Source organism: Camelus dromedarius, chromosome 3, assembly GCF_036321535.1.
Source record: "Camelus dromedarius isolate mCamDro1 chromosome 3, mCamDro1.pat, whole genome shotgun sequence".
Lineage (NCBI taxonomy): Eukaryota > Metazoa > Chordata > Mammalia > Artiodactyla > Camelidae > Camelus > Camelus dromedarius.
In genome coordinates, this window is record NC_087438.1 from 63,546,312 (window position 1) to 63,564,227 (window position 17,916).

Here is a 17,916-nt window from a genome sequence, read left to right on the forward strand (position 1 = left end):
CCAGCTAGATATACACTTAGATTCATTAGCTTTGTCTTCTTTTCAATTTTGTGGGTTTTTTCTAATATATTAAAATATGTATATGTTTCAAAAATCAAAACTACACAAAAAAGTGTTAGAGATTTCTCAGTGTCATTCCTTCATCTCATTCCTTCACAGTCCCCATAGATAAATATGATTAATTTCGAGTTTATCTTTCTAGTTTTCTTTTCACAAAACAAACAAACAACAAATATATGCATTCTCACACAAAAGGGAGAATGCATCTGTAATTCTGTAAGATATTGGCAATTTCCTCTCTGAAGGGATTAAATAATTTTACACTCCTGCCAGCAACATATGAGACATCCTTCCTCTCTAACAGCCTCATCAACTGAGTGTGCCATCAATCTTATACATTTTTGTCAACCTGACAGGTGAGAAATGTTATCTCAGTCCAATCTTCATTAAAAAGTCTCTTATTGCGAGTGAGGTTAAACACTTTTTTTCATATGTTTAAAGGCTATTTGCATTTTATCTTCAGTGAACTGCTCGTTCACACCTATTCCTCATTGGTGGGGTTTTTTGTGTGACTTTTCTTGACCTTTTTCTTTTTGAGTTTCAGAAGAGTCAGGAGTCTTTGGCAGCTTCCTTCCTAACTGAGATGACAAAATGTCCCAGGCTCATGCCACTTATTTCTTGCCCCAGACTGGAATCAGGCATTTCTCTAAAGAACTCAGGTTGCTTTAACGGAAAGCAGTATTGCAAAACCACAATCATTGATATTGGGTTGATATTTTAAGACTACAATCAGTGCTACTGGGTTATAGGTTTTATTTCATTTTTTGCATTTAGATTGCAAATCCATTTAGACTTCATTCTGGTATACGTTGATGAATAGTCAAAATTTATATTCTTAGAAATGGTTACATGTCAATTATTTACAGTTCCTTCTCCCTAGTGACTTATTAATTGCACAATAACAAACTGTATTTCAAGTGTATTTGGATTCTCAGTGCATTTCTGGACTTTGTATTCTGTTCAGCTGGTCCATGTGTCTGTTCATACGTCAATGCCATATTGTTTTAAAGAGGCTAACAGTTTTCTCAACTGGGTTTTCTTATCTGAACCACAGAACACAGAAAATTATTTCAAGGACGATTTCTTCATTTCTAAGATGTCTAATAACTCACACCATCACAGGCGTAGTATCCTACTTGTAGAGACGGAAGTCAAAGGAGACTGCTAATCAACTCTACACAGATAGTCATTTCTTCATCTCTACCAGAGAAGATAAATTTGATGCCAGTAATAATAGACAAAGAGAGAGAAAGGGAAGAGAAAAAACAAGAAAGTAAACTCTCATAATATTAATGATAAAGGTAAATGAGAGATCTTAAACAGCACAGTTCTATTGTAATTCCACGCTCCTAACATTTGCACAGCACATTAAAGAATATAAAATGGTATCACATTTATGCATCTTACTTATTCCTCACAACTGCACAGATAATTTTATTCCTATTTTATAGTGGAGGCTCAGAAATATTATTTTTCTAAAATTACACAGATACTGCTATGCCAGACCTAGGACCCAGATCTCCTGATAACCAGACATTTGTTTCTGTCACAATAGTAGAGGTGAGAATTCTACATTATATGAAGGTATTAGTTATACAGAGAAAATCATACTATATTCAAATATTTGAATATTAAAATAAAAAGTTATATTATTATTCCTTACTTTAAATTGCTCCTATTTCAAACACCTGAATATAGCCATAAAAAAATTCCATAAGACACTGCTGGCCCACATTCTTTAATCAATTTCATTATTTAAAATATAACATTTTTCAGTAGTTTTCCACTAGTTTACAAGGTACATTACTAATTTAGGTCTGGGGGGAAAATATGCCATTAGTTGTTTTTGTAATTGTAATCCTATCTAAGAATAAAAAGCCAAGTTTATAAGACTGCCTAATCATTGTTATCCTCTAATTAAGCACACTGGCAATTTATTAATTTTTAAAGAAGTAAACAAGATGAGTATCAAAGGAAATCCAAAGATTTAAATCAGGCAAGAAAGTCAAATCTCTCCTTCATTAATATTTCTGCTGGATTAGAAATTTTCCATTTAATAATAATTCAGTATTGACATGAAAGAGATAGTTGAGAATTTACCATTTTATTTACTACTTAACATCATAGCCCTTCTAGTCTTTCTAATTGAGTCTACCGGAAACATTATTCCCTGGTGTTCAGCTCCAAGATATACACACCAAAGACTTCTATTTTGAAAACTACCCTTTCACACCACTCTCTCACTTCCTTACACTGAGAGAATCTTTCTAAATTTAGAGAAATTACCCAAACTTATTAAAGGCTATATGTTTTTATCAAGCTATATGTAGATAGTAAAAAATATATACATATTAGCAAAAGCATTTGTTTGACTATAAAAATGTAACTATGTGAATGTAAAGAGTATTCTTTTGCATAGTTATAGCAATGCATTCTAAAAAGAAACTGACATCTCAGTTTATTTTACTTACACAATAAGTTTAATTTACATAGAAATGATAGAGCATTTCAGGAGCAAGTCTTAAAAACAATTTCTGCTGAATGACTGCTATAATAATCTCCTTAAGAGAGAAATAAACATAAACTAAAACGGCAGTTGTGAAACATATATAGTACCTCTCAGCTGAAGACAAAACTCAATATTCAGTAGGAAAACACTAAAAAAAACATAAGGGGTTTTGGTTTAGATTGTTGGCTGAAGTCAAAATCTGTTTCCTTAGAACTTCAATCTTAAGCATATCAAAAGCTGTTTATTAAAGCAGAGTCCCTCCCAGGCAATAAACTGAAATTGCTGAATTACATCCTATCCATCACTGAGAAGAAAGGAGTTTTTTCAGAGCTTCAACATCCAGGGCATTGTGGTGAGAGGCTTTATACAGGTTCTTGCTTAATGGAACTGGAGATCTTATTGGTAATATGAAGTACTAAACTATTTCTAGCATTTAAATATAAAGGTTTATTTGTTTTCTAGGAACTGTAGACAGTTATACGAGAACTTACATTTTTGGAATTACGGTGATATAAGTCTAGAGTCTGACTGTGAGTGTTAAAAATTTTTCAACAGAATCTGCCACAAATATAGTCTATTTTTATCAAATAATTTTCATAAGCAAAGCTTTTAATAGTCAAACTGCTGGAACTTAAATCAGAATGAGAATAAAAGTTAAAAATTGCTTAGCTCAATAAACAGGAAGTGTATCATCTATGTATCATTTTCCTTTCTTCCAATAAGAAAATGTGTCTACATTTAAATTCTAACATTAAGAAATTCTCTAAAATGCACAGATCTGGAATTTATACCAACAGTTTATATATTTGTATTACACTCATCTATTATTCAACAAACATCATGACACAGAAAGTTTCTCCAAATTGCTTAAAGAAAGGCATAAAAAAATGTAACATAGAGTGAAGTACCATCAGAGATATAAAGGAAACTCATGCCTTTACTAACAGTATTTTCTTTTTAAAAATTCTATTATTTATTTGTAATTTACTTTTTAATCTTGTTAAAAGGCATTCAACTTTAAAGTCAACTTAAATCATTTTTATAGTAAGACAAGGTAGGAAGAAAAAGAGGATGGGAAGTAAGGAAATTGAGAAGAAAGAAAGACTGTAGCAGAGGACATGAGGAAAGGCTTCCTAAAAGAGACATCTGAGCCAAAACCTGAAGAAAAGTGGAGGTAGAGTGTAGTGAACAAAGGAGAAAGGGCATTTCAAACAGAGAAAACAGTGTGAGATAAAAGTACAATGTATGAATGAAGAACAGTTAGCTGACTAAATCAAACTCATGGCAGAGCTCGGAAATAAACATTAAGGAGTATGGACAAAAAGACAGTCCCACATGTGTGTTGAATTCCACTATCATTAACCCTAAGCAAAATCTCTATGAAACTTATTTCACTATTGATATATAACTAGAATTCATACAACTCACTCCTAAGATATAGAAAATGAAATTCAATTAATAACCTACCTTCAACACTAAAATTAACAATGAAAACAAGTATTCCAAATAAGACATAAGAAGCAAGATGGTACAGAACAAATGCCATAACAACCAGACTTTTCCTCTCCAACTCTGGTTTTTTGTCTGGCTGAGTTTATGCCAGAAAGTTATGTTTACTTTTGATTAGTATACTGGAAAATAAAAGGGATTGGTACTTGAAAGCTGAGAGGTTCACTAATCTAAATTTGAGAAAAACTGCATTAAAAGTTAAACCCTGTGATTTGGAGATTTTTGGATCACCTGAGGCCAACTTGATCATGAACACAAATGTGAATGGAAGCACAGGAGGTGGTAATCTAGAAAATGCAGAATATTTTCTCTCTCTCTCTAAATATATATATATATATATATACACACACACACACATATAATCATTGAAGTGAAAATTCAAAATATTTTGATTATCATGGAGTAAGGTTCACCAAAAACTAAATCTGTGACCCTCCAAATATCCAAAGAATTAGATAGGCCATTTCAGGTAAAAGGAATCACTTACACATGGGATTATTCAAACGAAAATTGGGTACAAGCAATCAAGAGGCAATAGGTGATGTTGGAGGATAGAGGTTGAGAGTGAAAAAGATACAGATGCCGAAAAGGACAAGGTATGTTTAGGGGACAGCACCTGTCCAAGTAAACAAACATTCATGGCTTATAGAAAAGAGTAAAATGTAGTCCCCATTTTAAATAAATAAATAAATAAATAAATAAATAAATAAATAAATAAATAAATAAATAAATAAATAAATAATCAATCAATCAATCAATCCAAGTCCTTTTTTAAGGCCATACAGTATGGATATCCCATAATCAAAATATTACCAGTTTGCAGCATATAATTAACTCACATGTAAGCAGGGAAACAATTGTCTTAATGTACAGCAGAAATCATTCAGGGTGTTAAATATACTTAAGTTATAAATGCTGGAGAACAACATCAAGAATTGTGAAGAGCCTGTGATTTCACCCTGCTTGCAAGGTGACAAGTTAGCCTGCTACAGTTTCATGGATGTGGCCAAAAGACACTACACTCCTGGGCAAGAGACAAAGAACTCTATTACTCAGAGGACAGCAGGCAGCATGAGCTTCATGTTTTCATCTGTTCCCCTTGCCCCTCAAGTCCCAAAGAGGCACTGTGGGTAGACCAATGGTAGAGGCTGGGCACACAGTGGCACTGTTTCACAGCTGTGGAACCTCAAACTTACAAGGCCCAATCTTAGAAGGGGGTTGCAAGCAAACCTGGTCATCCTTTGCCACCAGGGGGGGAAAGGAGGTAAGTTATCTTCAGTAGCTTGGACAACAAACAAATGTGACCTTTGAGTTAGAGGAAGACACAGTCTCTATCTTCTAAGGCTATTTCCCATACAAATATCATTGAAAAGACGGTCCCAAACAAAAACTGTCAATACCTTTGCTCAGAGACATGCAGAAATCAAGAGATGCAAGGAAACTGTCTCCCAGAAAACATAAACTAAGTTTCATATATTCTCTATGCTACTGCTTAACCAAATAATTCATTTTTACTACTTTATTAAAGAACAAAAAAAATATAGAAACTTCAGCTTTTCCTTAGAGAAGTAAAATAGTTGTCTAGTTATTGCACTAAACAAATGTGTCCATATGCGTTTTTATTAAAAATTCTTAATAAGACATGAATGAGTAAAACTTTTAGCTGTAATAAAACATTCACCTAAATGACAAATGATGTTTTTAAAGTTTCCTACCAGTGGTAGCATGTGAGGTGTCTAATGTTTCACAAGGTCTAATCCTTTATCAAGTCAAAGGTAAGTAGGTTAGATCCAATTTATTAACCAAATACCAATCTTCTTATATAGATAAGCACTTCGTTTAACCTTTATTGAGGAATAATTGACAAATGTAATTGTATGTATTTAAACTACACAATGAGATAATTTGTCACATATATACATTGTAGAATGATTGTCAGGATCAAAATAACTAACGCATCCTTCATTTCACATAGTTAACATAGGTTAACTCTTTATGTTTTTTGCTTTAGAAAAGCACTTAAAAGAACGTTCATTCTTCCAGGCACAACAGAGGAGTGAACCTCTTAAAAACATGTAAAAAAATAAAATTAAAATTTAGCATGAATTTGTTTTCCTTACAATGACTCACCAAAATATTAAAGTCACGGCAAGGATATATCTGTGTAAAAACATAACCTTTTAAACTGAGAATATGTTTCTAACATTACCATTAAAAATAATCAAACAAAAATGCAAAAACCTTTTCTACTTCCTTTTATACAGAGTGCATTTACTGCTTCAGCTTCAGAACCTTTATTCTCACTATTTAAAATTGGGAAAAAAACAAGGTTGAAGTTGCATATATTACCATACCTCTCCTAGAGCTTCGTATCTTTTCTGGTTCCATCTGTGCAAGTCTTCCCGGTAGTTAAAAACAAATGGTTCTCCAGTTTTTATGTGCCTTAATTGCCCCTCTAGAAGACAAACAAACAATATTGCTATGATTCAGAGTACATTTATAATAATATGGTAGGTACAATAAATAATGCCTGATAAAAATTTAAAATATCTTTCTCAGAACAGTTTCATCTTTTCATTAGATTTTTCCCCTCAAACATCAGTATGATGCAAACATAGAAACAGTATAAAAGAATGACCCCAAGTACTCAAATGCTATGTTTTTGATCTTCGTTTCTCTACTCCAAAGCAAATTAACAGTATTTGAGGGCTTACACTGCATAAGGATCTTTGCCAACTATAGCCATGAAAATGGTCCCCTTTCTTAAGCTTAGAGGCTACCTGAGGAGTGAAAATCATAAATATCAAAAAGTTAAGCAACTTTTCAGAAAGTTCAACAAGAATAAAGTCAACAATCTGAAAAACCCGATAGGCAATTCATATAGACAATAAAGTCTAAAATAAGTTTGGAAAAATGAAGGATCCTTACAGGCTAGAATAGGTTAAGAAGGTTTCAGTGAGATTTCTCAACCAGGAATTGAAATAAGAGTAGGACTGCAAATGAAAATTGGGTACAAGCAATCAGGAGGCAAGGCCAAGCAGGGAGAGGTCTAGAACAGCCCAGCCATGTCTTCCTAGGTCCTTTCCTCCCAATGGAGAGCATTCTCTGCTCCAGAAGAGATGATGCCTTCAAGTGAGGCATGTTGGTTACCTCACACATTGGTGAGCATGATGGGCATAAACTAGTTTCATTTTATGGGCCAGAGAGTTGTACTGCTCATGTGATATTTTTCAGAGGAACGTGCTTTACATATCTGTAGTTATGTTTGCTGACGTAAGCAATACCAAAGCAGTTATCCTGCTCAAAGTATTCCAAAGATAAGGATTCTCCTCGTAGTAGACCAGGCCACCTGTCTTCTTTCTTTCCCCAGGAATATTTCCCTCATATAGAGAGAAAAAGACCACAGGCCAACTGCTTTGACACCTCCCCTCCCGGACTCAGGTATCATAAAGAGAATTTTGAAAAATGACAGCGACTTCAAATAATGGTGAACAACCCCATTTAAAAGAAACAGAAGGAGTACTGAACCAGTGTACTACAACATTGGAGGGCATGATGGGGTCATATGGTAGAAGGCTCAAACAACTGGGTTTCGACTTTGTCCTATGAGCGATGAGGCATGAGAAAGGCTTTAGGGGCAGAAGAGGGAAATGATAAAGCTGAACGGAGTTAGTATTTGACTTCTATGCAATGAGGGCAAGCAAGAGTGAAGGAAGACTTGAAAGAAAACTCATGGCACTGAAACTGAACCCAGGAAATATACTACCCTAAGTAAAACTATTTCACTATTTTTATGAATTGATTTTACCACATATAAAATTGATATTTTTCATATATATAATAAGGGCTAATCCTTATTTATAAAGTTCTTTAATACTCAATATAAGACACTGTGCTGGATTATTAGAACACTCTTTTATGGTCAGATGATGCCATATAAATTATAAGGTATATCTATCTTTTTCTTCCTAGGAGAGGTAAATTCCCATTTAGGATACCAATGCAAGTAGATTGAAGGCATTTGCAAATCTTATACTTATGATTTGGACTAAAGCAACCTTAAAGGTACATGACATAAGTAATGTGTAATATGACAGGAGCTGAAATTTGAAGTGTATTCTCTGTGAGATAGCTGTGTGAAAAGGAACTGGCTTCCTTAGATAGTAAGTGGGTTTAAGAGACTACTTGTATCTACATCTTAAAGAGAGCTTTTTTTTAAAAAAAATCTCTACTCATTTTGGACATTATAATTCTCATAAAGTCATAAAGATTTTGATACTTTAGAGCAAATCATCCCTGTCAAGTGTTAAAAGTGATAAGAAGTAAAGAGGCAAAGAAAATAAGCTCTCTTAACCAGAAAGATACCTGGATCACTTACTCTATGGTTGAATTTGTAAATCTATCATCTTTCAAAGCTTTGGAAAATCTCTTCAGCAACTGTCAGAGGTCTGATTTAGGTCACTTTAGTTTAGGGTCCCCTAAAATCAGCTGTAAAATTTCACATGTGTACTCAAATGCATGTTATTCTGAAAAGTTTATCCATATATTTTATCAGATTTGTAGTAGAATCTGGGACCCAAAATAAACGATCAATGCCCTAAATGAATCAATAAAGTGAAAGTATCGAGGACACTTTCTGGCATGTAGTAAGAGTTCAATAGATATCAAGCTAACATGGGCAACAAGATTCAAATCAAATGATTTGTCCCACAGTCCAATTATTTATTTTGATACAAATGTGTGCTTCCTCATAATACTGCACCAGGGCGTAGAGCATGTGGGTGAGGGGAAAAGGGGAAAAGATTGCACTTTCATCCTTCAAAGCAGGGCATTTGAGCTGAGCCTCATATAACTAAAACAACTGGAGAACAGCTAAACAGGAATTTTAAACCCAAAGAGTATTTGAAAAGATACAGTAATTTGAAAGAATAAGGTATGTTTGATGCAGGTAAAAACAAACTCTTCCCCTTTGTTACGGTTGTTTTTTTGTTTTTTGTTTTTTGCTTAGAGTGAACTTTATATCCAAATTCTTCTTTTACCCAACTAAGAACTTTAAAATTCTTTAGAAAAAATTAGAAGCATCTTCAATTGGGTAATAAAAGTTTCAAGTCAAAGCTTTCATTAAGAGTTTTTGCACACATAAATTCTGAAAAGAAAGTCCCTGAAGATACTAAGTTAGAACTCCCCTTTTAGGGGTTTAATACTGAGACAGAGTTTCCTGGTTTCAAATCCTCACGTCTTTGAAAAAATTCACCATTAATTCTGAATTCAGCCCTGAACTGTATCATGCTAGAAATAAAAGCCATAAAAGTGACAGTCTCTCATTGGAATGCAAGCATTTTTACCTCATACTGTTGGTTTATATTAATACAAGACAATGCCCAGGGTGTTTTAAAAAATAAGTAGTAGGTGTATACAAGGGTACATATGCATTTAGGTGTATGTACATAAAAGGGCACATGTGTGTACAAAGATACAGATGTGTACAAAAGTGAGGCCAGGGTATGAGCATGCAAGGGTATACAGAGGTAAGCAAAGGGGTGTGTGTGTGTGTGTGTGTGCGTGTGTGAATATATCTGATAAGAAAGTGAGAGATAAAAGTGTATTGCTTCTTTGTTTTTCACTCCCTTTCAGATATGTTCAAGGAAGATGAAAGACAGACTTCAGTGAAAACTGATGTCTTCTATCCATAAAGCAAACATAGTTCTATGGTTTGCCCACACTACCAACACATTCCCTGATCCCTGTTCTGAAAGAAGAATCTGGTAATCGTTTCAAAGCAGCAGAGGCAATGTTAGTCTCAGTGCTCATTTGACTCCATTAATTAAATTATAGAGAAATTTAAAAAAACAAAATATTACTACTCATACATAGCTTTAGCATAAGATATCCTGTATTGAAAAGAATGAAAATTAGTATCAGAAAAGAAATCAAAGTTTCTAATATCTTCTGTTTAAACTGGCTTAATATTCTAGTGTATAGAGACTGTCAACGTAAGTTCTAACACTTGTAACTGATACTGTAAAGGGATATCTACTAATACAATAATGACAGATCACCAATTTAGTTGATGCAGAGAAACAAATAGAAAGCTACAACCCAAATGCTACCTGGCCTGTAATAACGTTACGCTTCAAGTATTACAATGTTATTAATCCAATGAGTCATGGTTTTTTGTTCCAGAAACATCCTTGGGGTCTATGGTATGTTCTTCCAAATCCCAAGTGCAAGCTTATTTTATTTGTAACTTAATTAATACATTTTGCAATAAAAATATTGCCTAAAAAAATCTAGAATTGAGTATTATGCTTTAAAATAGTGTCACAGATAGTTATTACCAGTCACTCCATTTTAAATAACATGTGAAATAGTAGCATCTTTCTATATAATTTAACTGGGAGTTCCAGTTGGATGCCAGACAGTTGAACACTCAAGACTGAAAATACATTAAGCTCATTCAAATTCACATCTGTTGGTTTAAGTGACTAGACAACTATGGGAAATTATACCCTGGTTCTCTTACTTGACTGAAGAATTTCATCATGAAAGGATAAGACATTATTTCTCAAAAGAAACACATAAAACATTCTATCTGGCAAATAAAAGTAACGAATAATATCTACCCTATGATCCATTTAGCATTGTTAAACTATAAATCTTACACAGAGCACACACCACTTACTTTCATTAAAAGCATATTCAAATCCTTCCAGGGTATCAGGAAAATCAAGAGGTGGTTCATCTTTTTTCATTAGTTCATCCAAATCTATCCTAGATAATAAATCTAGAAAAGAAATGATATGAAATTTATTTATATTCATTTTCATAATTAATATCAAAGATTATATTTTAAATTATTTTATATTATTTTTATCCTATTAGATTACTTTTTATGTGTTGTCTTAACTGATAATATTATTAAATTTTTAACTTCCCAAAGTGCTATATTATGATGAGGTACAGCATCAACATAAGCACTTTCAAAAGAGTAATTCTCGAAACAATTACAACTCAGATCCTATGTACCACTATGACAAATTATTAACTTCTTCCCTTCAAAATGCACAGCTATTAATTTGTACCTTATTAACGTCTCTCAGTTGTTTTAAAAGTTTCAGATATTAATATGACTTTTAAAAGGTCACTAAATCTTACATATAAATGAAACTACTGTTTACAAACAAGGGAATTTAAAGATCTAAATATTGGTAATATAGTATATTATTCTATTTTTAGAAGGGAAAATCACAATATTAAAATAAAACATGCTCACTGGAGAAAATTGGCTAATACAAAGCAGTTTTTATTCTTTACATCATTTGATCCTATATAATCAAAAAATTGTAAACAAGGTTTTTTAAATAAACATTTTATTTTAGAGTCGTTTTAGATTTACAAAAAAGTTGAGAGATGACAGTGCAGTACAGATAGCATCTTATAGCCTTTACCCAGTTTCCCCTATTGTTAACACCCTACCTTACCATGGTACATTTGTCAAAATGAAGAAACCAGTATTAGCATACTACTATCAACTAAGCCCCGATTTTATGTATCAATTTTTCCATTAATGTTCATTTTCTGTTCCAGGATTCCATCCAGGATACCACATTACATACAGTTATCATGGCTCCTCGGTCTCATCTTTTTATTTTTTTGAGCATCTCTTTCCTTTCTGTTACAACAAGGTGCTGCAGGCTAATCTTCTAGTTTCCCTGCCCCATCCCTAGAATCAGTCTGTCAACAAGTATTCAATGGTATCTTTTAGGCTATTATGGGATGAGACAAAAATTCTCACTATATGTCATCTCAATGTCATATGTAAATTCAGAAAAACAAAAGATAAACTTCAAATTTATTCAGTTCCCAAAAGATGTGGGTTTTTTTTTTTTAAGTTTTTGAGATTTTTCATTCTAATTCAAGTTCCTAAAGAGAAAAAGCTCCTAGGATATATGGTATAGAAAACCAGTCTCCCTCCTCCTTTTTTTTTTTTTTAACAAAAGAAGAATCTCAGAAGCAACACTTTTATTTCTATCTCTCACAGAGATATAACAAATCCATTTGTACAGATCATCAAAATATGCTAGAGAAAAAAGTAGTTTGTCTACCTCCAGTCACTAGTCTCTCTCCATAAGACGCAAAGATATCAAAAAAACTTGTTTAAAAAAGTTGTTTAAAACTCTTCAACCTTCAAATAAACTTCAACTCACACAAAAATATACCATTTTCAACATGCACACATAAAAAAAAAGGTTTGCACGTTCTCTAGTAACATAATATGCACACTGGGCTAAAGAGATACATGCTCACATATTCCTGATTCATTAGGAAAGTTCCGAACAACATGTAAATCTTTGCAAAACAGTAAAATAGAAGATTTTTAATATCAAAAATTGGTTTGAAGATGCTCACTTCTCTCCTTCCAATGAACTGAATTCCTTTACTTCACAGTCAACTTTCACAGTTCAAAACTTAGAAATCTTTTAATCAGACACGCAAAAACCATCCAATATATACACAGCTGTATTATGTTTAATATCCATTTTCTCTTTTTACCCACTCAGATCATAAAAGGCCACCTAACATTTACATGTCACTTTAAAGCTTTCACATACTTTACCACATTTGATCATCACAGCCCTATAAAATAGCAGCACATGTTATCATCTTCACTGTCTCTGAGACAAGGAAATAAGCTCAGGTAAAATGGCTTGTCCAAAATTATAACTTAATAGTAAATTGGGATTAATAAAGTAAATGTATTTCCCAATACCTAACTCAGTACTCTTTCAAAATCCCCATATTTTTATTCTACACACTCTATCAACCCTCAAACAGTCTACCCCCCTCCCCATTACCTTGTAAAAAGAATAAACTTCTGAATACAGAAATATGCTTTTGCTTTGACCAAAAGGCTCCTTTGAATGATAAAATGAACAACTAAACAAATACGCATTTCTCAATCTTCTGTCAACTAGAGAACCAGATACAGATTTTTTTTTTTACTTTATTAGCATTGCGAAGACATGTAGAAAGGAAATGTCAGGAAATATTTTTTCTGCTTTGTAAAGGAAAGCAATGCTTTACACACCATTTTACACAGAGATTGGGTTCCAAAGCCAGTGGATTAAGCAAAAATCAAGTATAATAAAAACACTTTCATTGAAAATCCCTTTAATTACCTATAAAATACAGTAGAACTGAATGCTTATAATGTAAATATACATCAGATGTGATACAACTGTTCTTTCTAAAATACGCTTCTGGTGATTAAAGTGATTTAGCAACTAGAATTCTAAACTTTAACTAAGCATACGTAATAACTGGATGAAAATACCACTGATACCCAAAATTACTGAAAACAAAGACTCATATTTGTACACCCATGTGTACAGCAGCACTATTCACAATAGCCAAAAGGCGGGAAGCTGGTGAAGTTTCCATAGACTGATGAACGGTGTGATGGCTAATTTTACGTGTCAACTTGACTGGGTACCCAGATATCTGGTTAAACATTAATCTGTGTGTGTCTGTGAAGGTGTTTCCGGGTAAGATTAAAATTTGAAACTGTAGACCAAGTAAAGCAGATTGTCCCCAACCCCCTATATGGATGAACCTCGTCCAATTCACCAAAGACCTGAACAGAACAAAAAGGGTGAGTAAGTAGAACTGCCACTCTCTGTACGACTCTCTTCAAGGTAGGACATCAGTCTTTTCCTGCCTTCACAGTACAGGCTCTTAGGATTTTGGAGCAAAGCCTTGCTATCCAAGGCAGATAACTACTCTCCTCTTGAGAAATACCTCAGGGACTGCTACAGGGCCTTAGTAGAGACTGAACACTTAACCACAGGCTACAAACTGGGCTACAAAACTTAGCTTACCATCATGAATTGGGTGTTAACTGACCCACCAAGTCATAAATTTGGGTGTGTACAACAGTACTTTATCACCAAATGCAGGTGGTATGCATGTGATCAGGACTGAGCAGGCCCTGAGGACAAAAGCAAGTTACATGAAAAAGTGGCTCAAGTGGCTATGGTCTCTATTTCTGCTACATTGCCTTCTTCTCTCCAACAGCATGTACCTAAGGCCTCATCAACTGACAGAAAAGAGAAAACCTGGGTCTAGTTTATGGATGGTTCTGCATGATATTTAGACAGCACCCAAAAATGGACAGCTGAAGTGTTACAGTTCCCTTTTGACAGTGGTGAGGGGAAATCCTCCCAGTGGACAGTAACGAGAGCAGTGTACCTGGCAGTTCAGTTTCCTTGGAAAGAGATATGGATATAATGATTCATGGGCTGTGGCCAATGATTTGGCTGGACAGTCAGGGATTTGGAAGGAACACAACTGGAAAATTGGTGACTAGGAAATCTGGAGAAGAGGTATGTGGATAGACATTTCTGAATGGGCGAAATATGTGGAAGGTTATTTGTGTCCCAAGTAAATGCTCACTAAAAGGTAACCTCAACAGAGGAAGATTTTTAAGGATCAGGTGCATAGGATGGTCCATTCTGTGGACACCAGTCAGCCTCTTTCCCCAGTCAGCCCTTTCATCACTCAGTGAGCTCAAGAATAAAGTGGCCACGGTGACAGGGATGGAGGTTATACATGGGCTCAGAAATATGAACTTTCAGTCACGAAAGCCAACTTGGCTACACAGCCACAGTTGAACGTCCAATCTGCCAGTAGCAGAGACCAACACTTAGTCCCCAATATGGCACAATTCTCTGGAGTGATCAGCCAGGTACATGATGGCAGGTTGATTACACTAGATCCCTTCCATCATCAAAAGGGCAGTGTTTTGTTCTTACTGGAATAGATACTTTATCTAGATACAGATTTGCCTGCCGTATACTGAATGCTTCTGCCAAATCTACTATCTACAGACTTACAGAATGCCTTATCCGTCATCATGGAATTCCACATAGCATTGTTTCTGATGAAGAAACTCACATCACAGCAAAATAAGTGTGGCAATGGGGCCATGCTTACCACGTTCCCCATCATCTTGAGGCAGCCAGTTTAACAGAACAGTGGACTGGCCTTTGGAAGACTCAGTTACAGTGCCAGCTGGGTGGCAGATCTTGCAGGGCTGGAACAAGATTTTCCAGAAGGCTGTATATACTCTGAATCAGTGTCCAATATATAGTGCTATTTCTCCCATAGCCATGATTCACAGGTCTAGAAATTAAGGGTTAAAAATGGGAGTGGCACCACTCACTGTCCATTTTCATTATTCTTTTTCAACAGTTTTCAACACAGTACTGAAAGTCCTAGCCAGTGCAAAAAAGCAAAAGAGGAAATAAAAGGCACATAGATTGGAAAGGAAGAAATAAAAATATTCAATTAGCAAATGGCATGATGGTTTACATAGAAAATCCCAAGGAATCTACCCCCAAAATCTCTTGGAACTAATAAGTAACTTCAGCAAAGTTAAAGAATATGACATCAACACACAAAACTTGACCGTATTTCCATAAACTATCAATAAACATGTAACAACTGAAATTAAAAACACACCACTTACAATCACTCTGAAAATTATAACACAGATAAATCTAGTAAGAAATATGCAAGACTTACGTGATGAAAATTACAAAGTGTCAATGAAGGAAACAAAGATCTAAATAAATGAGAGACATTCCATGTTCATGAATTGGAAACCTCAATATAGTAAAGATGTCAATTCTCCTCACATTCATCTATAGGTTTAAATGCAATTTCTATCAAAATCTCAGTAAATTTTTTTTTGTAGATATAGACAACTTTACTTTAAAATTGGTATGGAAAGGCAAAGGACACAGAATAGCCAAACAATTCTGAATAAGAATGAAGTGAACAGAATCACTCTAGTCAATTTTAAGACTTATTTAGTTCAGTAATCAAGATAATATGGATTGTGGAGACACAGATACATGAAACAAAATAGAGAACCCCCAAAACATGCCCACCCAAATATGCCCAGTTCATTTTAGATAAAGGCGAAGAAGTAATTCAATGGTGGAAAGAGAGTCTTTTTCACAAATAGTGCTGGTGTAACTGGATATCAATAGGCAAAAAAAAAAAAAAAAAAAAAAAAAAAACCACCTTTGACATAAGTCTCATACATTATATAAAAATTAACTCAAACTGCATCATTAGCTTAAATGTAAAATCTAAAAACTGTAAAACTTTTAGAAGAAAACACAAGAGAAGATCTTCATAAAGTAGGCCTAGGCAAAGAGTACTTACACATGACACCAAAAGCACAATCCATCAAAGAAAAAACTGATACATAAGACCATTTTAGGGATAATGTTTTGTTCAGTTTGTCAATTTGTTATAAAATACACTTTGCTATTCATGTGCCATTTTACCTTCTAATATTTTCAATTTGACTCCTTCACTAATCATTATTACAAGCTCATGTGTGCTAAGCATTCTTATTCCTATTGTACCAATGAAGAAAAAAATTCAAAGAAAGTAAGCAATTTGTTCATGGCAAGTGGGAAAACCTGAGTTTGAATCCAGATAGTTGTATCCATACTCTTTTAACGTCACTGTACTACCTCTAAAATCCAGAAAATCCATCTGAACTCTTATATACTGCTTGTGGAAGTGTAAATTGGAAACACAACTCGAGAAATCAAATTTTCACATTATCAAGTAAGGTTGAAGATGTACAAAAGCTATCTAGGTGGAAACCCAACAAAAACTATCTAGATGGAAACTCACACACATTCCTTGTCCTCATTTCTAAATTAACCATTATTCTAAGTGTGCTCTTTATTCCCAGCAGCATACATACATGCAGTAAAACTTTCTATAGAGCTGTCTGTAACTGTCTCAAATTCCTCTCTTCCCGTTCTCTACTGAAGTTCTCCAACAAGGCTTTCATTTTCATCAGCTCACTAAATCAGCTCTTTGTGAAGATCACCAATAATCTCCATACTTTCAAATCCAAAAGTAAATTCTCAGTCCTCATCTGATCTGATTCGCAATCATGACTAAATTAATTACTCCCATTTTCTTCACTAGGTGTTCAAGATCTCCCTCTTGCTCCTAGTTCTTAGCCTATCTTACTAGAAATTCATTTTCAGCCTCTAATACTGGTTCTTTCTCATCTTCCTGACTCAAAAGTCGAGATGCGCCAGGGTTCAGTCTTCAGTCCTTTTCTCTCTTCTGGCTGTAGTGACATCCCTGGTGATCCCAGTGAGGACCCTAACTTTAAATACTAGCGCTATGCTAACAATTCCCAAAACTTTTATCCCTAATGCTAATGCTCTCCCAAACTCCACTCTCAACTTCTCCAGCTTGATGTTGAAATCGAATTTCAGTTTAATGTTTAATATGTCTAAAACCTAACTCTTGCTTTCCTCTACCACCACCACAGCCTGCTTTTCGCAGCTTTCTTAATCTAAGTGACAGCACCTATCTTAGAGCTATTTAGGCCAAGAACCTTCATAGCTATCTTAGTTTCTTCTCTAACATCTCATGTGTAATTCAACAGCAAATCATGTCACCTCCACCTTCAAAATATAAAAGTCTGTCCATTCTTCTTCATCCTCTCTGCTACCACCCTAATCCAGGACATCATCACCTCTCACATTTGTGGGGAGAAAGCAATGTTATTAGCCATTTTCCAGTTCTGGAGGTAAGGGTTAGGTACACTCTCCCCTCATCAAGTCTAAAAGTAGGGACAATGTGAGACAAATTTATCTAAGAAACTGTCTTCTTTACCCTACATGTGCTTTAGGCTTTCATGAAAGGAGATAAAAGAAGGTAGGAGGAGAGATTCTTTAAGTATTTTTATTTTCCAGCCTGCCACAGCAAGGTAGGACAGCAGCTACGGATGCAGA

General features: G+C 34.4%; 1 protein-coding gene across 5 annotated transcripts in view; it reads right to left on the reverse strand.

Annotated features, from left to right (window-relative positions):
- ARB2A (ARB2 cotranscriptional regulator A) overlaps window positions 1-17,916 on the reverse strand; it is a 362,845-nt gene that overhangs the window by 315,571 nt on the left and 29,358 nt on the right. For 4 of the 5 annotated variants that reach the window (XM_010987660.3, XM_031448348.2, XM_010987659.3 and 1 more), the window contains 2 exons: window positions 10,761-10,862; window positions 6,433-6,533 (listed from right to left, as the gene is read on the reverse strand). In XM_010987660.3, coding sequence (XP_010985962.1) covers window positions 6,433-6,533; window positions 10,761-10,830 — 171 coding nt within the window. In that variant the 5' untranslated portion in view covers window positions 10,831-10,862. Of the gene's footprint in view, window positions 1-6,432; window positions 6,534-10,760; window positions 10,863-17,916 lie in introns of those variants that run through there. The other variant, XM_031448369.2, reaches the window with a different exon arrangement.